General features: G+C 43.2%; 2 protein-coding genes across 3 annotated transcripts in view; one reads left to right on the top strand and one right to left on the bottom strand.

Moving 5' to 3' along the window:
* Positions 1-959, bottom strand: part of map3k21 (mitogen-activated protein kinase kinase kinase 21) — a 34,225-nt gene extending 33,266 nt beyond the window's left edge. For both annotated transcript variants that reach the window (XM_061745369.1, XM_061745370.1), the window contains exon 1: positions 146-959. In XM_061745369.1, coding sequence (XP_061601353.1) covers positions 146-959 — 814 coding nt within the window. The remainder of the gene's footprint in view (positions 1-145) is intronic.
* A 2,991-nt stretch (positions 960-3,950) lies between these two features.
* pcnx2 (pecanex 2) overlaps positions 3,951-22,324 on the top strand; it is a 35,197-nt gene continuing 16,823 nt past the window's right edge. The window contains exons 1-22 of the mRNA XM_061745711.1: positions 3,951-4,118; positions 5,289-5,491; positions 6,118-6,235; positions 6,324-6,360; positions 8,313-8,836; positions 8,942-9,136; positions 10,345-10,833; positions 11,450-11,627; positions 12,441-12,591; positions 13,449-13,591; positions 14,493-14,571; positions 14,733-14,868; positions 15,121-15,263; positions 15,519-15,672; positions 16,401-16,433; positions 16,643-16,814; positions 16,936-17,046; positions 18,576-18,667; positions 19,405-19,514; positions 19,779-19,887; positions 20,382-20,474; positions 21,380-21,530. Of these exons, the coding sequence (XP_061601695.1) occupies positions 3,966-4,118; positions 5,289-5,491; positions 6,118-6,235; positions 6,324-6,360; positions 8,313-8,836; positions 8,942-9,136; positions 10,345-10,833; positions 11,450-11,627; positions 12,441-12,591; positions 13,449-13,591; positions 14,493-14,571; positions 14,733-14,868; positions 15,121-15,263; positions 15,519-15,672; positions 16,401-16,433; positions 16,643-16,814; positions 16,936-17,046; positions 18,576-18,667; positions 19,405-19,514; positions 19,779-19,887; positions 20,382-20,474; positions 21,380-21,530 (3,574 nt within the window). The 5' untranslated portion in view covers positions 3,951-3,965. The remainder of the gene's footprint in view (positions 4,119-5,288; positions 5,492-6,117; positions 6,236-6,323; positions 6,361-8,312; positions 8,837-8,941; positions 9,137-10,344; positions 10,834-11,449; positions 11,628-12,440; positions 12,592-13,448; positions 13,592-14,492; positions 14,572-14,732; positions 14,869-15,120; positions 15,264-15,518; positions 15,673-16,400; positions 16,434-16,642; positions 16,815-16,935; positions 17,047-18,575; positions 18,668-19,404; positions 19,515-19,778; positions 19,888-20,381; positions 20,475-21,379; positions 21,531-22,324) is intronic.

Raw genomic sequence — 22,324 nt, 5'->3', positions numbered from 1 at the left:
CAAGGGTTAAACTGGTTGATTTATGGTTCCGCGTTATACCAACGCAGAGCCTACGGCGTAGGCTCTGCATCGATTTAACGCAGAACCAAAAATCATCCTTTAAGCCCACTTCCAAACTCATGCACGCTCTTTATGACTTTCTTACTGTTGCTCGACTTCAGGTCCCGGTGTATAATGGGAACCACGGCCTCCTCGTGCAGGTACTGCATCCCTCGGGCGATCTGCACGGCCCAGTTGACCAGGATGTGCGGCGGGATTCTCCTCCCGGTCAGGGCCCGGTTGAGCGTCCCTCCGCGGGCGTACTCCATGACCAGGCACAGGTTGGGCTCCTCCAGACACACGCCCTCCAGCGTGATGATGTTCAGGTGCTGCAGCATGGAGAACAGCTTCGCCTCCTGCTTCACACTAGCAGCGGTGGCAGTGATGTCCTCGTCCGGGTCTTGCCGGGCCGCCTTCACCGCCACCTCCTGGTCCCTCCACGTCCCCCGGTACACCTTCCCGAAGCCGCCCACGCCGATGATCTCCTGGATGTCCAGCTCGCTGAAGGGGATCTGCACGGGGGAGCGGGGGGCCGGTTCCCGGGGGTTGCTGGCCCCGCCGGGCCCCGCGGGGGGGAGGCGGTAGATGGCCGGCTGGTAGGTCACATAGTTGGAGGGGAAGATGCCCACCCGGTGGCGGACCTTGCCCGTCCACCAGCCCTCGTCCCCGGAGATGGCGGCGTCCTTGGACAGCACCTCCACCACGTCGCCGCGCCGCAGGCTCAGCTCGTCCTCGCCGCTGGCCTCGTAGTCATAGGCGGCCGTCCACAGGGAGCGGGTGGGGCACAGCGGGGCGGAGTGAGCCCAGGCCCGGGCCGGGGAGGACTCTGGCCAGGCATGGTCCCCGTCCATGGTGGTCCCCCCTCCTCCTCCGCCCGGCCGCCCTTCACCGTTTGGGAAAGCGGCCTGCGAGACATCCATTTCTGGGGGGTCGTAGCGGCACCATAGGGTGAAAAACTAGCAGGACAAACTTTTTTTTAAAGTTAAAAAAAAAGCTCAGGACTGTTAGGTAGGAGCACTGGGTGATAAAATGGGGAAAAACCAGGATAAAAATATTTTTTTTAAAAAAAGTAAAAAAAAAGGATAAAAACGTGGATGTGAAGGTCCTTTTTTGCAGGACAAACTTTTTTTAAAGTAAAAAAAAAGCTCAGGACTGTTAGGTAGGAGCACTGGGTGATAAAATGGGGAAAAACCAGGATAAAAATATTTAAAAAAAAAAAAAGTTAAAAAAGAAGGATAAAAACGTGTCAGAGAGACGGATGTGAAGGTCCTTTTTTGCAGGACAAACTTTTTTTAAAGTAAAAGAAAAAGCTCAGGACTGTTAGGTAGGAGCACTGGGTGATAAAATTGGGAAAAACCAGGATAAAAATATTAAAAAAAAAAAAAAAGGATAAAAACGTGGATGTGAAGGTCCTTTTTTGCAGGACAAACTTTTTTAAAAGTTAAAAAAAAAGCTCAGGACTGTTAGGTAGGAGCACTGGGTGATAAAATGGGGAAAAACCAGGATAAAAATATTTAAAAACAAAAAAAAAAGTAAAAAAAAAAGGATAAAAACGTGTCAGAGAGACGGATGTGAAGGTCCCTTTTTTGCTGTCCCTTTACAGATGCATCTTCTTTTTGATTTCTTCTTGATTTCTCTAATTACTAGGTATTAATCTTGGATTGACTAATTTGGACTTTGGTTTATTTTGTTTTACTTACTCATTGGTTGATTTATTTATTTAATTAACTTTTTTTTTTGAAGATAAGATAAGATAAACCTTTAATAGTCCCACAGAGGGGAAATTTGCAAATTTTGAAAAAAATGTAAATATTGATACTGCGATGATGTAAATCCTGTATGGCTGACTTTATTTCTTCAATAAAAAGTTTAATAACAAAAACGTGGCGTGGTACCATCTGATCCAGCAGGGGATTTCCCTGGAGCACCAGCCCGGCCGGCCAAAGTCCGGTCCGGGACAAACTCAGCCCAAACCAGCCGTAACTCCTCCAACACGGTTCTAACTGATATAAAGGTGAGCGGGTCGAGGTGGGAGAGCTAGCTCCGCTACCCCGGTCCCAGCAGGTGGAGGTGCACCTGCCCCCTCAGCCCCACCACCGGCCACACCACCCCCCACCGGCCCTCAAACAGGCCCAAAAACAGTCACCTGCACACGGGCAGCGAGCGGGTCCCGAGTTGCAGACTTTTCCAGGTCGTCCGGGAACTTTTAATGGGGAATCCCAGCAGCATTCCAGGTTAGCTTAGCATAGCTCCGCGCTGGGGAGTGAGTGAGTGAGTGAGTTGTCCTCTCTCCTCTTAATCCCTCAAACTGCACGGCTCCTCCGGGGCTGGGACTGGCGGCCGCGGCCATGGCTCTCACAACGCGGGGAGAACATCCTGAAAGTGGAATCCAACGGAGACGGGAGTGCAGCGTTAGTGAGGAATGTGAGTGGTAAAGTCCGGGACTCTGTCCGGAGCAGCGTCCCGCTCCGCTGCAGCGCCGGGATGGACGCGGCTCCCCGGGCTGCGGGGCTCCGCTCCCATTGGCCGGCCCGACCCACGTGACCGCGGGGGCGGGGGGAGGGGGCGGAGCCTCCGTCGGAATGTGTGGAGGAGAGCGTCCATGGAAGTGATGGGAGTAGTGGGCCATATAAGGAGCTGCACACGCAACACAGTGATAATACTCTGATTATCAACATGCATACTACACAATGTCTAGGATGCATAAGCGTGCTTATAAATGCTACAACACATGGATGAAGACAAGCACAAGATGGCCTGATTGGACGGACAATAACAACAAGATATATATAATATAATATAATATAATATAATATAATATAATATAACTGTCTGCATTCAAGGCTGTTCGGTGAACATTGTAGAGGTGACTGGGAGATTGGACTTTTGAATTTAGGATATTGTAGGAGACCAGTTCAATTATGACTGATATTGTTTATTGGTTGTTTGTGTTTTTATTTATATTAATTTTTTTGTTATTTTGTCTTTTCCTTTTCTTTTCTTTTCTTTTAATTTTTTTTATTTTTTTATTTTTATTGGTTATATATGATATGATATTGTGAGGACAGGACTAAATAAGCATTCTGCTTCCTCCTGTTCCTTCTCGAACACACTGTTTTGCTGTGTGTTTTATTTTTGAATGAGGCTGTTAAATTGTTTTGCTTTTTTTTATATTTTGCTTTTAATTTGATTGGGTTTAGTTGTGTTCCAGACAAAGCCAACTATAAACAATAAATAAACAATAAAGATGTGCAATATCTGTCTACCTCATAACCTCCTACCTGCTTTTTTTGCACTGTTTTTCTTTCTTTCTCTTACTGCACTATTTTTATTTTTATTCCAATGTATATACTGTTTATATTTTGTAATTATATATTTTTTTACTTGTTTTACCCTTTCGCTGCATGTGTGTGAGTGTGCTGCTGCACAAAGCGAATTCCCCCATTGAGGACAATCTAATAATCTAATTGCGTGCCTTTTCTCGTGTCTGTACACACAAATCCTGGGCAAGGTGGGACTATAATACAGTTGGAAAGGATGGATAGGCAGGCTTGGAGGCTGGAGGAGGGGAGGGGGGGGCAGAGCTGCGCATCTGTACACGCGTAGAAGAGGGAGGGATGGAGGGAGGGAGGGAGGAGAGACACGGAACAGGTCAAGACGAGGAGCGCGGCAGCAGCAACGCACGGATCCACACTGGGATGGGAAAATCAAAACGAAAGGAGTTATCCGAGGAGGACCGACGTGGCATGAAAAAGAGGGCTCGAGAGACGAGCTGCCGCATCGCTCCAACATGGAGGCGCAGCCACGGTAGCAGACGTTTAGAGGAGATCATTATTGTAGCCTAGCAGCATCAGCAGCATCAGCATCATCAGCATCATCACCACCACCACCCGTCCAGCTGAGCGGAGAGGAGGAGAGGAGGAGAGATGGTTTCCCAGGTTGTGCAGACCCTGCGTCAGGGAGTCTGGGCATCCCTGACCGGGGGCTGGTACCACGACCCGGACCAGAACAAATTCAACAACTCCTGCCACCTCTATCTGTGGATTTTCCTCCTCATGTTGCCCCTGTCTCTCCATCTGGTGAGTTGTGACTGGAGGAACGTGCCGTTCAAGGCCGCGGAGAAGGTGGTGCATGGTGGAGGTAAAGCCTCAATTATGGTTCCGCGTTAAATCGACGCAGAGCCTACGGCGTAACGGTGTGCGTCGCCGCGTGGCTTACGCCGTAGGCTCTGCGTCGGTGTAACGCGGAACCATAAATCAGCCTTAACGCTGTATCCGTGCGCCTGCTCGGATGTGGATGCTGCTGTCAGAAACACGAGGCTCTAGGAAGAAAGGGCACTGTCGCAGTGGTTTTTCCCTGCTTGTATTGACGGATACGCATGGCTGCTCCTGGATGTGACAGTGGTGGAGCTAGAATGCGTGAAACACTTTAATATTTTCATGTCATGGCCCTTGGGAGCAGTGCAACACAAGGCTGCATCACCCCAGTGATAACAGCGTGTCAGTTCAAGCTGCTTTTCATGAAGCCCTCACACTTTTTTTCTTTCTGCAGAACTTCAAATGAATCACACACAGGGAAATTAAACTCCTTTTCATTTTGAGGGACATCCTTTGTCTTCCGGGCGGGTACATGTGTAAAGTGAAGACTTGCTGCCGTAGATTTCAGGATTTGTGCTGTAGATACATTGTGTTCGTGTACCTAGAAACTTACCCATTCTTGTATAAATAATATGGAGGCAGAATAAATGATTCTGATGTGTGAATGGCACTTTAAACATTTAAGTCCTTTGCTACTATACTAAATCAGTTTTGAATCAGTGTGAAATACTCTGATCTCTATGTGAACAAAGCAAGTTTTCAAAATGTTAAGTAGTTTATGTTAAAAAAATCATGCATAGCACAAGATCAATGATAAAATAAGGCTGAGGAATAGCCAAATAGCAGTAAAGGCTGTGATGATATAAATCTGGGCTTGAAATCTTCGGTGTGTGGCGTCCAAACAGCCAGAATCTTCTCCAAAGAGGCATGACTCATGTATCAACATGATGCAAATGCTTTGTCTGTAATCCTCCTGTCCGTTTCACTGAGAAATTCCTCCCCTTGACATCAGTAAACTTCAATAATCCACCAATACGTCAATTCAGATCCAGGGCTTCGCTTCCCAGAGTCTGTAATGCCACACCAGCGACTATGTGACCGTTAAATGAGAAGAGATCTGCAGGTGCTGATGTGAATCTCTCTCGTCCACAGGCCCTGCCTCCTACTGCCATGGCCCTGAGCATCTACTGCACTTCCATCACTGTCTTCTTTGTCCTCATCAAACTGGCCAACTACCGGCTGCACCTGATGTTCGATGAGGGCGAGGCGGTGGTCCGCAGCAGCCTGTCCGACCTCAGCAAGGCTCAGGAGAAGAAAAGTAATGCTTCGGACTCCTGCCTGCCCGCCAACGTCAGGTAAGATCCTGAGAATCTGCTGTTAAGTAGCTGAAAATTACATACAAAGTGGTATTTTAGTTCTGCATGTCTCAGGCTGCTACACTGGCAGGTCATTCATAACAAAAACTAGGCCAGAGGGCTAAATCCCTAATGATACTGCTTAATTATTCACATGAAATGTACATTTAGGCCTGAGACCTCCTTTTAGAATAATGCAATAAAGTACAACTGAAGTCCACATCTTTCCGCCTTCATTCCCCTTTTTAGCTTCCTATTATTGTCCCTCCTCTTTTGCTTTGATATCAAGTTTCTCAGAAATGCCCCGCAGCTTCATTTCAACTAGATATCAGTAGTCTCAGTGCAGCTTTGATGAATGTGTGAACTAATCTCAGTGATTTTTATCTGTATAGAGACTATTTGAGAGAAAATCCATCACTTTTTCTTATCTGACTGTATTTCTTTGGATAAAGCATCAGACACAATCACAAGCATTTTTCACGCTCCCTCGTCATGTGTGACGCAAATACACAGCTGGACGCAATTTCACCTTAAAGTGATGTACTGACGTGTGGATTCCCACTGACCCTCCACCTTTAGGTCATCTTTATTTCATTTTTCTCGCATCTGTCATCGTTGTCTAATAGAAAGAGCAGCACAGTGCCTGACAGCGTTGCCATGGCGACACTGGCCCGGAAGCGCCCCAGTTCAGTGATCCAGGTGACAGTGAAACAGACCGAAACTGACCCGGGACTGATTGGGGTGGTGAGTGAAGACTCCAAGATGGACAATAGGAAAACACTTTGTTTTCTACCGCACTATGCCCAAATGTTTCCTTTTCTCTTCTCTGCAGGATTGTTCCAAGTCAGAGGAAGAGAAGGCTGTGGAAGGTGATGTAAATCGTTGTTTACCAATCTGTACCTCTTTAAGCAATAAATACAAGCACATTTAATGCAGAGGCCTCAACAAGGTTTAAGAGACGAATGATGAAGCTGAATCACAGGCGTCTTCTGTAAGATTCTGAAACATCTGCACAAAGCTGTGTGCTGCTGAATTATCTTAAGCAGAGCGTAAGATAATTCCACTGATTCTGAGTTAATTAATGTTTTTCTTCAAGATGAAAACACAGTGGAGCAAAGCAATGTAAAAGGAAAGTATGAACTATATTTATAAAAAAGAGTTATCTGCAGTAGAGCTGAGATGCTGAGATGCTTTTGCTAATTAATTAGTCTGACTGAGGAAAGTTTCTGATGTTAATATGAGAAGGTTCTGGGGTGGAGTAAAGTCTGACCCCTTCCCCCTAAAACCGGCCACTTTCAACAGAGCTCGTACAGACGTGGTGGAAAAGAGAGCTTGCACACTTATTTCTTTGGCATTTAGACTAAAAAAAGTAACAGGCATTTCCATAAGAAATAAAAAAACAAAAGCATTATAAATGTGTCCTATAAAAGGTCCCATGTTTTTAGAAGTGGTGATCTCAAGTACAGTTTCAGAAACTAAAATGCAAAGGAGCAAAATGAAAATTCTGTCTTTTAGTTTAATCCTAAATCCAAATGCGAAGTTTCAACACCGAATGCCAGAAGTGAAGTCAGGAGCAGACGCGTGGAGCTTCAGGACAAGGTTAACTAAACAACTTTTCACCAGTTTATTCCAACTATGTCAACAAACCATTTTCCACTTTGTTAGTTTGTTTTTTGAAATGTCCGGCATGTATCAATAAGTCCAGATTAGTCAGTCTTGTCCTCAAGTGTCCTCTGGGTTCAGCGGGATCACATGATTTCAGTTGGTTTAGAAAATAAATATCCTTTTGAGTATTTAAGAGACCATTGTCAAACTGTAGCTGTTATGTTGTTTTCTTTTTCATACGCTACAAGTTTTTTTCGGAACCAGCTGTGTTTTAAAAGTCAGCTTGATTTGTGACTTAAGGATAGAAGAGGTAAAGATGGATTGATTCACACTTTACAAGATCAGACAACAAAAGAAAGTCCGTGTTTGTTTTGCTGAGTGTTTGTCCAGAGTAAATTTAAGCATTGCTCAGGTTGCTTCGCATGTAAATAACACTGGTCCAGCTGCACCTCTGTTTAGTAAATACAAAGCAAGAGTTGTTAATGTGACATTCCGTCGCCAAGAGATTTGAACAAGGCTTCATAAAATAGAGGATCATTTTACATTTTCTGTCTTCAACTTTGTTGGATGGTATTTTTAGAGATCTCTCTATTTTTTAGAAAGCTTACTCGTCCAGGAAGTTAGAATGAGTCTGAAAGTGCACTTTCAGAGCAAAGACAGGGTGCAGAGACGCAGAAAATCCTGCAGAGTTTACTTTCCTTCCTAAGAAAGTGTGAGTTTGGATCCACACACATCCTGTCTGGTGTATTGTCAAAGCAATCACGGCCCTGTTTCCTCATGCACATGAAGGCATCTTAGACAATCCAAGTGGACAATTTCCTTCTCTGCAGACACGTCATTGTTGCAAATATGCTCAGACAAGTGCAGAACTCACAACGGGCCAACAGGGCCAGCTGACTGCTTCCAGTAAATTCATGACCTAATGCACCAGCGATTAGTCAGCCGATCAGACCCAGGGACATAAACACTGCAGTGCACTGCATCACCGGGTTGTACATTCGCACAAAATGTCAGTATTTGTTTTTAATAGCAGAGGGATGCATCAGTCTTCAGTAGAACGCTTGATGGCAGTGGGAGGATTTCTATTTCTTGTAAATGCAGTATGAATCGTACTGTATGTTATCACTGCAGGCAAAGAGAATACTGTATTTCTAAGGAAAGAACTTGAGGTCTAACCCTATTATGTTAGTACTTAATCAATATGACTACCCTCCAGGACAGGGAGAGCCTGCTGCAGGGGAGCGGCCTGCAGAGGGAAACCTGCACCCAAGTCCCGAGCCTTCTCCGGAGGATCTGTCCAGCCCCAACCCGGGCCAGGACGTCCCGCTGCTGCAGGTCCAGCAGAGGCCCCCCTCCCGCGTCGAGAGGGAAGAGACTTGTCCTGGATCTGCTAGCAGGATGCGGACTATGGATGTGAAAATAACTGAAACTGGAGCTGCGAACGAAGGAGTTGATCGTCAGAGCCGTCTGACAGAGAACGGTGGAAAACAACCAGAGCAGGAAAGGACGGCCGAGAAAGACTCGGACCCGGACAGAATTGAAGAGAAGGAATGTGAGGATGAAGAGGCTGCAGACGGGGACACGGCCGATGAAGGTTTACCACCTTCCAAAGGGAGTGAAGACGAGAGTGAGGAAGACAGCGAGGGGCTAAAAGAGGCTTCAGACGCCAACAACAACTCACTAGAGACCCAAAGGGATGGTGAGGACCAGAGCGCTGACTTCCCAGAACCTTCTGCGCAGGTGCAAACACAGAAAGAGCAGAATGTTTTCATAAAAAGTTACGTACTGTGATGTGGTATGGATTATTTAGTGGATCATGAGCAGAACTCTTCTCTTGTGCCTCAGGCTGAGCCAGTGGAGGAAACATACTGTTCTGACGAGATTGAGGTGGTCCTGGTAGATAACTCCGGCCCCGGTCCCACGTCAGCCCGCGTGGACGACAGCGACACAGTCAAGATCATCATCACTATGAGCTGTGATCCTCAGACAGCAGCTCAGCTGGAGGAGAGCGTCAAGCAGAGCCTGCTGGAGAACGCACAGGTCAGACACATCATTATTAATCAATCATTAACAACTGTTGCTCCGACGTTTACAGCATCGTGTTGGTCGTGGTGCACCACAGTAAATTCACTTCACCTCATTTCCTTTCAGTTTTTGATATAGCACCAGATCAAAACAAAACACATCCCAAGCAATAAACAAGTTTAATGCAGTTTAATTTAATACAATTCACTTCAGTCTCATAATAACCAAGTTACGTTCCATTAATGATCCAAATCAAACTATTTCAAATTCATATAATGCCAATTTATTATAAGTAAATTCATTAATTAACTGAAAAAAAACTAGAAAAACCTTCATTCTGAGTCAATCCCGATCATTCCTGACCGAGCATGAGCCAGCGTTGAAAATCCAACTTCCTGCAGAAGCCCACTGCCTTGTCCAGTTGGAGAGAGGTGAGAGGACAGGAAATAAATAACGAGATGGGTCAAAGTCACCCGGGCCAACCCTAACTGTAAGCTTAAAGAAAAAGGAGCGTTACTGGTTGGATTTTAAAGGTAAAACTGTGTCTGGGAGCACAAGAGTTCTGCTTTTGGAAACAATATGAACCACAATTGCGCTTCTAGTAAGAGAGAAAAAGGCTCTGTTGGGATGACATGGAACGATGGGGTTTTTGACATGTGACGGATGTAGGCCCCGATGGTTTTTGGACTAAAATAGTAACATGTTAAATCAAGCAGATGAAACTGATTACAAACTTGATTTCAGTAAAACACCTTCATGTGGTTGTCATCTCATCGACTGAAGACACGTGACTCTAACTCTAACTCTAACCTTCAGTTGAACTGCAAATCAAAGACGTTTGCAAACTTTTTGCTGATGATTTTGTAACGACCCCAGCAAACTACTATCTGATCCGCTGATGAATCTAAATGTCAAACCTCAGCTTGTCTGTGGCGTTGCTCCTCTCCTGATAAGAGAACGTCTGCACATCGAGGGGAGAATTTGATCATGTCTTCTCTTGTCACGTTTACAACCGACAGCCTGCAGAGTTTTTGTGAGAATAGCAGAATAGTCGTGAGAATTTTGGTAAGACTCCAAATGTGTGTAGAGGTCCAGATTCTTGAGTCTGGTCTCAGCCTTGTGGTGGCAGATGGTGACAGATTGTCCTTGAATAATGCATAAAGGTAGATGTAAAGTGATGTCATTTAAAGCTGAGTGCATGTGGATCTGCTTCTGTTTGCAAGGCTCAGAAGGATGCAGGGGAATGTCGCATCAAGATCCCCATCATCACCTTTGATTCCCCCGAAGAGGAGAAGCTGGAGGCGGAGGAGGGAGAGGAAGTGAGCGGCTCCGAGGAAGACATCACGCCGAAGCAGCAGCAGCAGATGACGAGCCAGAGCGAGGAGTTTCACTTGTGCAGAGAAACAACCAGCTCCGACTCCATCATCCTGGAGTGCTCGGACCCGGAGGACCAGGAGCGTCGCAGGCAGCAGAAGATGACGGACAGCTCGCCGAGCCCGCAGCTGACAAATGACAACAGCTCCTCAGGCATCGATGTGCACTCCCACCACGATGACTCCGACCCTCTGGAACCCAACGTAGATTCGCAAGGTTTCCTGCGTCTGCCGCGCAACGTGTGCCGCTACGGGCCGGGGGGAAGGACTCACATCCGAGGGCTGAGCATGGACAGCGGGAAAGATGCCGTCCTGCTTTCAAGCCGCTCACATAACACAGTAGGGCTGTTCGATTAATCGATTTTAAATCGTAATTGCGATTATGTAATTAGAACGATGTTAAAACGTGAAACTCGTAAAATCAATTTTTCACTTTTTTTTTTTTTTTTTTTTTTACCTTGTCTGCACACATATTAATGATTGATGTTTAGTTTAATTAGAAAATGTCTTGTTTTATTTTATTGGAAATATAACTTACTGTATGTTTTACAAGTGCTGATTTGCTGATTTTGTTTTCAGAGATAAAACTTTATATTTTATTATATTTTTTAAAACTTTTTTTCAACTTATTTTACAGAGTTTTGCACTTTATTCATTCATTTTTGGTTTAATAAGAGCAAAGTTTGCACTTAAAGCCCAATGGGGCAAATGTTCAATAAAAAAACAGCATATTTGAAATCATTTCTTTGCCTTTTGTCAATTCACAAAATTATCGTAATCGTAATCGAAAATCGGATTTTGAGAGAAAAAAATCGAGATTTTATTTTTTGGGCAAAATTGAACAGCCCTATAACACAGTGCGTCTCGAAGAGCTCCACTTCTCTTTCTGTCCCTCTGCTCTTGCCATCTCCATCTGTGTGTAAGATTAACTCACTGAGGTTTCCTCTTCTGCCAGGCCACCATGACCAGTTCCAAATCAGATCTGGAGGCGAAGGAGGGCCAGATTCCCAATGAATCCAACTTTCTGGAGTTTGTGTCCTTGTTGGGGTTCCTCAGTACGAGGGGGGCGGGTGCCGGCATTCAGGAGGAACGCCGTCCGGGGGACAAGGAGAGACCGGACGCTGAAGAACAAGGTGAACCCACCAATCTTCATTCCTGAGGATTGGTGTTTCTCGGCCCGATGAGCCGTAAAATGTGAAATGATCACCGTTGCTTGTTCTTGACAATTATTTTAGTCTACGCACGTTGTCTGTGGCGCTTTTGCTAATGCTGGCAGACCGTCGCTTTGACCAAGGAGATTAGATTAGATGAGCTCTTAATCAAGTTAAATTGATGAGTCCTCCTGTGGAGTTAAACCTGAAAAAAAAACCTGGATTCCTTCCAAATGGCCTTCTACAATTTGTCGAAAAAAAATGAAAAAGGCGCTGATTTACGGGAGTGTGTGATGGAAATTATGTCAGTCAATATTTTTATATTTTTTCTATATGTTTATGCAGTGCAATATTTAGTAAATTATACGTCCATTTAAAGCTTTTTAGATTATGAAATAGGATGTGTTTGTATGGCTTGGGTTCTTTATAACCGACTCTTAAGTCTTTAGCAAAGGTAACGAACAGGATGAAGCTCATTCAAACATACAAGTTTGCCACCAAGATGTGGTCAAAGTTGAGGCTTCAGATTGTTTAATGGTTTTGTTTTAGCTTAAGCTTTAGTTTTTATATCTAGTTTGTGGTTGTGTATCTTGCTTATGAAACCAAAACTATGAGCTGAAAAGTGATAAAATTGTGCTATAGCTCTGCTAAAAGTGTATTTGTATCTGCTTTGTAACTAATAACTACTTTGGATTATTGATTGTGTAAATATATTAACTGCTGCAGCCTAAATGACATAAACTGCAATTAATAGCTACAGCAAATGCATAGCATTTATGTTTTCTCGTTTGTCAGAAAATCAGGGTGAAACATGCAAACCAGACGAAACAATAGCAGAGTCCAACACTGACAACAAATCAGAGCGACCCAAACCGCCCAGTAGCCTGCCGACCAGCGCGCTCCAGACAGTAACGCCCACCCACATCCCAATAGTCTCTCCTGACAGGTGAGTGTGTCTGTTGCTGGAACAACACAGCTGGGTTCACAAACTTTTACAGAATTAATGGAGGCCATTTATTCGGGATTAGTAATGTGTAGGCGCTGCAGGGTTTCAACACTGCAACGTGAGCGCAGCAACTATAAAATCTTACTTAAATCATTTGCTGCCAGGAAATAAAAGAAGGTGAGAGGAAAACAATGAGTCATCCAGAAACAGCGAGAAAAGCTGCACTCTCGTATCTCAGCTCCAACGGCCGCGCTCTCGCTGCTGAAACAGATAAAGAAGCTGGAAACCAACACTTTATAAATAGTCACATTAAAAGGGAATCTATTTATATTTTACATCTAATCATTTTATAATTGTTTGTCTGGACAAATTGTTAGTTTACATCTCATAAAAATTCAAAATATACAGACTGCACCTTTTCACTTAACTTTTCCTTTTCAGAATCCCATAAAATGTAATCTCTGTTGAAAGTGAATATAACAAGTATATAACCTAAACATTTGAAATGAATAATCTTCCGAATCATACAGCACATTTTCTGTGACTGCAGGATCATTTATTCATATAAGTTTATGGATTCATATACTTTAACTCTGAAACTGTGTAAGCTGGGTTTACACTTTATCTTCAATTTGATCATTCAAGCTTCATTTAACAGTTAATGGAGGAAGTTGTCTCAAATATTACATCTAAGTCACAGTTTTATTTCGAATGGCCTAAATGTAGTTTAAAATGGAAATCAGCAATCCAGCAACAAGGACATATGGTGTTGCATCTTTGCTGAGTCGGGGCTGGAACAGCCTGATTTAACCCTTTGCTCGGGCCGACATCCAGCTGAATGTGTCTCCTCTCTGCAGCCCGCAGACGGACAGAGAAAAGGATCCAGACTACGATTCCCTGCCCTCGCAGACGTCTCAGTCTGAGAGCTCCATGCTGCAGGTCATCTGCAGACCTGAAGCTACCAACAAAGAAGAGGCCTACACCTTCCACACCGTCCACAGTAAGCAGTTATTTACACAGCAACGAGCACACAGCAAGGCAATTCCTTGTTGCATCAAGCTGATGTTTATGTAGCCACATGCTGCTTTGCTTAATTATTCATGTCCATTTATTCTTAGCAAAACAAGGCAGCAGCTGATGGTTTCAAAAATACCTACTAGATCAGGGGTCGGCAACCCGCGGCTCCAGAGCCGCATGCGGCTCTTTATCGCTGCCCTAGTGGCTCCTGGAGCTTTTTTTTTTTTTTCCTTTTCTCTTTTTTTTTCTTTTTTCTTTTCCTTCTTTTTTTCTCTATTTCTTTTTTCTTCTTTTCCTTTTTTTCTTTTCCTTCTTCTCTTTTTCTTTTTTCCTTTTTTAATCTCGACATTTCGACTTTTTTCTCGACATTTTGAATATTTTCTCAACATTTCAACTTTTTTCTTGAAATTTTGACTTTTTTTCTCGACATTTCGACTTTTTTCTTGTCATTTCGACTTTTTTCTCGTCATTTCGACTTTTTTCTCGACATTTTGACTTTTCTCGACATTTCCACTTTTTTCTCGAGATTGTCCTTCAACATTAATCTCGACAAGTGCATAATGAAAAAAACATTTTCCCCCAGTTATAACTAATATAGAAACATGCAGCATGTGTTGCCTTCATTCTAAGGCTTATACAAGACTTTTCATTTTTTGCGGCTCCAGACATATGTTTTTTGTGTTTTTAGTCCAATATGGCTCTTTCAACATTTTGGGTTGCCGACCCCTGTACTAGATGTATTCACATTTTCTTGGCATGAAACGAAGACGTACAGCTGTTCAGCCTCTGACGTCTGTTTGTCAAGCTGCATTATTGGTTATGACACATAACGTACCCAAACAGAAAATGCCTGACATGCCTCATGTCTCTGTTCGCCTCTTCAGGGGACAGACCTCGCAAGCTGTACGCAGAGAGGGCCCTCAACCTGCCGCTGGGGGCGGAGCTCATCACAGGCAACATGTGGTTCGCTGTCAAATCCTTTCACTTCACTTCGTTACTGTCGACTCCTGCATGTTTACGGCGTCGTTTCCATCTTCTGAACTGATTTCCGACCTGTGCATGCAGGATTGTTGTCCATACGGTGTTAACATGTCCCTGGTGTGTGTGTGTGTGCACATCTTCAGTGACCTGCTGTCCACTTCTTCCAACTCGGAGGGTCATGACGGGGGGGCCGGCGGTCCCGCCGACTGCCCTTTCCAGCGGCGCATCATCCCCGCCCACAGGCTGCGGCCGCGCAGGACGCACCCCGAGATCTTCCAGGTGTCCATCTGCTTTCTGTTTTTGTTTCCAAAATAACTCCCTATACTTATATCCGTAGCAGACAAAATAAAAGTAACACAATAATTAATCTTGGATAAAATTCTGTTTAATATAAACTCAAACACTTCACAAATGACAAAATATGAAATGTCTTTTCTTAACTATGTTTTCTTTCTGTTTATCTGTTATTTCTTGCATCGCTGTGGTTGATTTTATGTCGGTGTAAATGCTCTGTTCTTGCACGCGTGTCAGGAGGAGGACTCTTTGGATGAATCTTCGGAGACGTCCACTCAGGAGAAGCCGAGCAGGAAAATATATTACAAACTCCAGCTGTTTCCTGGAAGGTGGATCAACATTTTATATGACAGGCTCACCCTGCTCGCTCTTATGGACAGGTAAGACACACGCTCCACCTGCAGACCCTTTTGCCATGAAAAATATTTAAAATTTGCATTTAAATTATTTATTTAAATGCACTAGTGCCATATCTTTGGAAACAGGTGCACCATTCTGTGTTTCATGCACGTCTGTGTTGTTGTCACATCAGTGTCCCGTGTTTTGACCAGTTTAAATGTATGACGGATGACAATGAGTGCCGTTTGAATAGTTGATGGCCCTAATCTGCATTTTCATGCAATGTCTTTGTCAAGAAACCAGGATATTCTGGAGAATCTCGTTGCAGTCTTCATGGCCTTCCTCGTCTCCTTTCTGGGTTTTGTTCTTCTCAACCACGGATGCTTCAAAGACTTCTGGGTCTTCCAGTTCTGCTTGGTTATTGCCAGCTGCCAGTATTCCCTACTCAAGGTAAAAAAATACACACTGGTTTTTTATAGTTGGCACATACTGTATATAATATATTAATATACCTATTAATATATCTATCTATCTATCTATCTATCTATCTATCTATCTATCTATCTATCTATCTATCTATCTATCTATCTATCTATCTATCTATCTATCTATCTATCTATCTATCTATCTATCTATCTATCTATCTATCTATCTATCTATCTATCTATCTATCTATCTATCTATCTATCTATCTATCTATCTATCTATCTATCTATCTATGATCAATCAATCAATCCCAGGTCCACAACAAAGGTCTATGAGCTCTACATGTTTTAAAAAGATGGTAATTCAGATCATCTGAGGGACAGTGACTAAAGCTGCCGTAAAGATAGCAGACGTGTTTGACTTGACTTTAATATACTGGGACTGGTTTTGAATGTGAGTTTGAGAGATTCAGCTGCTCTCTTCTCTTAAGGGAATTACATCCCGAACTGTTCTAGCTGGCTTTCAGTCCTGTTAAAGTGATCTCATCTGCTTGGTAAAGCCATTAAAAGAAAAAAGCCTATTACGTGGATGTGTACGGAGGTGTAGATTCCTGATGTGGAGCAGAAGTAAGAGTGACCTGAGAGCTGCCAGCTCCTTCATGCTTCCGCTAACTTCCTCTCTGCAGCTTTTAGTGTCTATTTTCAGGTTCATACTCATGCAGGCTGAATTTGGGCTTCTGTGTGTCTTTCCAGAGTGTTCAACCAGATGCAGCTTCACCAACACACGTGAGTTTGTCTCTTTTCTACAATAACGACCAACTATTTCTGAAACACACATACGTTCATAAATAACTTAAATAACCCTTTAGGTCTCAGATAACTGGGTCATAACCCTGTGAAAACACATGAAAGAGCAGGGAATATTCACACGAACAGTGTTTGTAGTGTGATTTCCATCAGAATAAGGTGTGATTGGCGTTTCTGTTTGGATCTAGGGTCACAACCAGTTGGTGGCCTACAGCCGGGCGGCCTACTTCTGCATTTTCTGCTCTCTGATCTGGCTGCTGGAGCAGCTGCTGAGGAGGAAGGACCTGCCCGTCTCCACCCTGTACGGGGTAACCATCGTCTGCTACGACGTGCTGCACTTCATCAGAGACCTGCTCGTTGGTGAGAAGGAATACATGCATGTATGCATGCTTGTGTCAGACAATCACTTCAGTGCAGCATTCAAACAGCTTCTTATCCACGACAAATGTCTTAGAAATGTCTTGGTTTATACCTTTGACAGGCTTCACGTACTGCTTCCCGGTCACCTTCCTGGTGGGCCTTTTCCCTCAGATCAATACCTTCACCATCTACCTGCTGGAGCAGATTGACATGCACTTCTTTGGAGGAACAGGTTCATACATTTTTTTAAAAAACTTTTAATGATAAGAAAGATTTGTGTCGAGTAATCCAGATGCTGTTGGGATTTATAATGAAAAGCGATGTTTCTAGCTTCTACTGCAGGTTTGTGGCCCTGCTTTGATGCCTGTTTGCACAAGCTGTGTCACATGACTGTTTTATGTGTTTAAGACCTTTAAAAAGTTCATTTTATTTTTAAATAATATGAGTGTATTGTTTTTTATGAGTTACAACCTCAAACTGATTCTTTAACAGTTTTATCAACATAAAGAGGAAACAGGAAACATAATAACCTTAAAGTAGTAATCATTTTCAATTCTTTATTTTATCATTATCGATAAGAGCATATGAATCATAGAAGCAGCAAACTGGGGCTTTAGATATTCTTTTTAACTTGAAGATGCCTCCTTTAACAACTCTGGCAGTTTAGGAAATAAGGAAAGCGATTGCTGCAGTGGAGAAAGAGACTCAGCACATGCCCTATGTGGTTCTACTGAAATAATCAGCAAATAATAATTAGTGTCTTTCCAAGATATGGAAGTTACCCATGCCCCCTGCACTAAACATCTGCAAAACATCTGAATCGTCGCACTTTTCATTAGACAGAAATCTAGTTTCATGTATGAATGTTAGATTTGTCAGACAGCACTATTGTTTTCCAGCGCTTCAGTCCAACTTAAATGGTCCACCTTAAATGGGCTTGGGCCCAGAGGGTGTTGGAAGTGTTTCTGTTTCTTTTTAATATGGTTTTTCTTTACATTGCTGAGGTTAAATTGTTTGGTTGTCTGATGGTTTCTGAGCCACAAAACGGTTTCCACAGCTGAGTTATTCTGTTGTCGCTGTGCAGCCTGAGGGCCCGCAGATCACAGGATTCAATGTTGGTTTTCACTTGTGAAAATGAATCTTTTACTGCTATTACGCGCGGTAAATTATTAAGTCTGCCTAGAATTATTCGTTCATGAAAAGCAGTATTTTCAAGGTGTAAAACATGCAAGAGTTCAGCAGAGAGGTGAACTTTTCCCCGCCTTCACTTCTCAAAGCTTTGTGTGTTACAACCTTTTTATTTTATATATATAGTTTTGGCATCAATATTTCAGCTAATTGATGATTTTCATATTACTACATTTGCACAGTGTCCAAGGTTAAGTATGTGGAGCCCCTGTGAGTTAAAAAATGGGCTGAAAAATCGTCCCCACTCGGTGTAAAGGTTTCTTATTGGTCCTATGATAAATCCCCCACATTGTTTGTACTTGAGTTCATTTCATACTGGTATAAAATGCATCTAATCTATCAGGAGGTTCATATGAACAGGAAGAAAACCTGCGTTACCTTCCATCCATCATCTTGCATCCAACCTCCACTGTTATTGATCACCGGGCCACCAGTTTACTCTGGAACCGTCTCATAATGGGACCGTCTTTTAGGCATTGAATTTCCAACATAAGCCCCACCTTGTTGGCTGGGAAATGTAAACATGTTGATCTAATTTATGCTTGCATCCTTGCTCTGATTTGTGTGCCTCAGCTGCTACGAGTCTCATCTCTGCGGTCTACGGCCTCCTCCGGAGTCTGGTCGCTCTGTCTCTGCTGTACGGCTTCTGCTTCGGCGCGCTCAAGGTAGGAACCAGATGAGCAGAGAACATCTGTGAAACGCAGTCTAGAGCCTTTCTAGGGGAGGCAGCATCTGTGGCAGGGACGCTACCAGGCTGAACAAGCTGGTGAAGAAGGCCAGATGTGGTGGGGACCGGGTTGGACAGCTGAATAGAGGATGGGGAAAAAACTGGCGGCCATGTTGGCCAATCCCTCCCATCCACTGCTAATCGAGCTGACGGGATGAGAAGCATAATTCAGCCACAGATTTGTCCTCCCCCGTCAGAGCACAAAGAGATTTGGACAGTCATTTATTCCAGCTACACTCCGACTCCGACTGGAGCTGATGTGGAGTTGTTAGGCTAACTGACTTGGGACTTTTATCTGCACATGTTGCACTTTAACAAACTACTAGCAACTACCAGCACTTCATATTTATTAGATCAGCAGTGTGTTTATATTTATTTATTGCATTGCCAACTCTGTTTTTCTGTTTGTCTTCCTCTTTTTAAATTCCATGAGCTGTTTGACAACTGATTTTCCCCAGAGGGGACAATAGAGCTTTCAATCAATCAATCAATCAATGAATTTCCATGCTTGTGGCCATCCACCTGTAGGAGTAGAAGAGGAAGGCATGCAGATCAGAGATGTTAAAAGTGTTTATAGTCATTTTTCCCAGTGACAATGCAAGTTAAGGGCAAAGAGGGCATGATTTATTTCTATGATTAGTAGTGGTGTAAATGTGTGTGTTTGCGTGAGCACAGGAGCCGTGGGACGAGCAGCACACGCCTGCCCTGTTCTCTGGGTTCTGTGGGCTCCTGGTCATCTTCTCCTATCACCTGAGCAGGCAGAGCAGCGACCCGTCCGTGCTGCTGTGAGTATCACCGAGCATGAGTCCAGGTGGAGGGAATGTTATTCATAAAGCTTTGATGGAAAATGCTGATGCCGGCTGTTAATTATGAGGTTAAAGCAAAAATAAACACAATTCAAGAGTTTACGATATGAATTTAAGCAGTAAAAGGCTAAATAAAAGAAAATATTTAAAATTCATATGTGATTTTCTCCTTTTGTCACCACTATCTGTTGTCACTAAACTCATGTTCACTACATCCTGCATGTGCAACATTTTTACGTGCAGATCTCTGATCAAGTCCAAGGTCATGCCGGCACTTGTGGACAGTGAAGAAGAGGAGGAGGAAGATGCAGACATTAAAGATCCACTGCCGGAAAAACTGCAGAACTCCATGGTAATTATGGATTAAAACATAAGTGAATGGATGAGATATGAGATCTGTGTCAACAGTCGTTATCAGCCGGTGGACGAGTGAACGCGCTACCAGACTCCTCAGAGCATTACTTGAACAATCCCGCCCAGAGCTTGGTAATTATCACCTCACAATCGATTCTCATAAACACTGTGCACCTGTGAATGCAAGTGCGAGAGCAGACTCCATTAAACGCAGCGTCCTCAGTGAGATTAGGAGGCGTTTGCTGCCGATTAGTGCGTGTGATTACAGGGAATTATGCATCCGCAAACACAAGCCCGCCATCACTTCTTAACGGAGATTATGAAGCTCTTAAACCGTCTCAAGCTGCTGTGTCTTTGATCACTAAAAACTGAAGGCTCATCATGATTTGAGAGAAATAATCACACTTAGATGAGCCTGATGCGTACGTGTGCGTTTCCACGTGGATTAATGAGCGATTGCATCTCTGCCTGTGCTCCTCCTGTGCTCCGCAGAAGGAGATCCTGCTGTCGGATGTCATCATGTGCTCCGTGGCTTACATCCTGACCTTCGCCATCACGGCCAGCACCGTGTTCCTCTCTCTCAAGGTGACTTTTCAGCTTGTTTCCCACTCTCCTCTGCAGCCTTTTGCTTTAAACCAGGGGTGTCAAATGTGCGGCCCGTGGGCCGCATGCGGCCCTAGAGAGATTTTCATGCGGACCGCGAGAAGTTTCCAACGCAAAAAAACGAAATGTTAATATACTAAAAAGCAAGGCATAAATAATTGCCATGAATCGGAGCATATCCGATAATATATTTCTTCTACAAATCCATCGTTATTCCACAAAGAGAGCAGTTTTCGACATTTTTTTTGTTTTCTAGAATGCATTTGCCGATTTTATTTCTTTGTAGACGGTCGTTTATTTTTATTAACTGACTACTATTATATATTTTCACAGGAAAAATATCACTGCTAAAAAAGATGATAGAAGATATTCGGAAAATTTCAGTTTTGAATACGAGGATAGTGACAAAGTAAAACGGTTAAAAGAGAAGTGCTGACTTTTTCGGCACACTGGCGTAAATATCTGCGCCAATTTTTAAAAATAAATACACTTAATTGTACTGGAAAAATCTCTAAATCACAAAGAAACACTCTTGGATGTAATAAGAAAGATTTTGCTTTTAATCAAATTTCCTATAAATTTCAAGAAAAGATCCTGAAGAAATATATTTTACATAATTAGAGTGTAAACAAAGTGCATATTTCCTTTAAAATTAACTAAACTGATATTGGATTAGATAACAATAGTAAAAAAAAAAGAATTAGAAAAAAACATTTTCGCACCGTTTTTGTTATTTTGAGCGTGCGGCCTGCGAGAAAACAAATAAAAAAAACAGTGTGAAAAAAAATCAAATCCGGCCCACCAAGCAAAATGAGTTTGACACTCCTGCTTTAAACTCATGCAGTAACGGCTCTTCCTCTTCCCGTTGATTGTGCTCCTGTCTGCAGCCTTTCGTCACCATCGTGCTGTACGCTCTGGCGGGGACGGTGGGCTTCGTCACCCACTACCTGATCCCACAGATGAGGAAGCATCATCCTTGGCTGTGGATCTCCCATCCCATTCTCAAAACCAAGGAGTACGACCAGTTTGAACCCAGAGGTTTGCAGGCCTGCTATATATGGACAGCATGTTTAAAATTGTTTAAAAATGTTCTACAGTCTACATCTTGATTGAAAAATGTGCTGATTTAGCAGAGGTGGTCATTATTTTGTTTATTTATTTTATTGGCGTGGCTGTAGGGATGTTCATGATGAAAGATCTAAGCAACTACCGTATTGGCCCGAATATAAGACGGTGTTTATTGCATTGAAATAAGACTGAAAAAGTGGGGGTCGTCTTACATTCGGGGTCTAGACATTATACACATTCACAACGCTATCTTTAAAGCGAATGCTAAACTTAACTCCCCAGGCCAAAGCCAACCCCTGTCACGAAGAAGAAAAATAAAAATAGTGTTTGCACGAAGAAGAAAAATAAAAAATAGCCGTAAGAAAGAAAAGAGAAGAAAATAAGAGAAGAGACAGAAAATTGAGAAACGTAGCGACAATCTGGAGAAAAGTGGGTGGAAGATCGGCAGGTGAACCGGCAGCTGAGGAGAAGTTATGATGCAAACTTCAACAAAGATGATGATTTGAACGAGGCAAAATAGCATGCTTTTTCTCTCGGATATATTGTTATAATCATTTGTTTCAGATGTACTGTAATTATTTTCTGTATAAAAATTGAATTTGGTGTTCAAAAAGTATTTTTTCAAACTTGAGTCTTGAAAAAGAGGGGGTCGTCTTATAATCAGGGTCGTCTTATATTCGGGCCAATACGGTAATTGGTTTTCCTTTATATAAAATGCACGTACAGTTATTGTATAATCTGGTCCTTAAATGATGAATCTTTTT

Source organism: Cololabis saira, chromosome 17, assembly GCF_033807715.1.
Source record: "Cololabis saira isolate AMF1-May2022 chromosome 17, fColSai1.1, whole genome shotgun sequence".
Taxonomy (NCBI): domain Eukaryota; kingdom Metazoa; phylum Chordata; class Actinopteri; order Beloniformes; family Belonidae; genus Cololabis; species Cololabis saira.
This window is presented reverse-complemented; position numbering and strand designations above follow the sequence as displayed.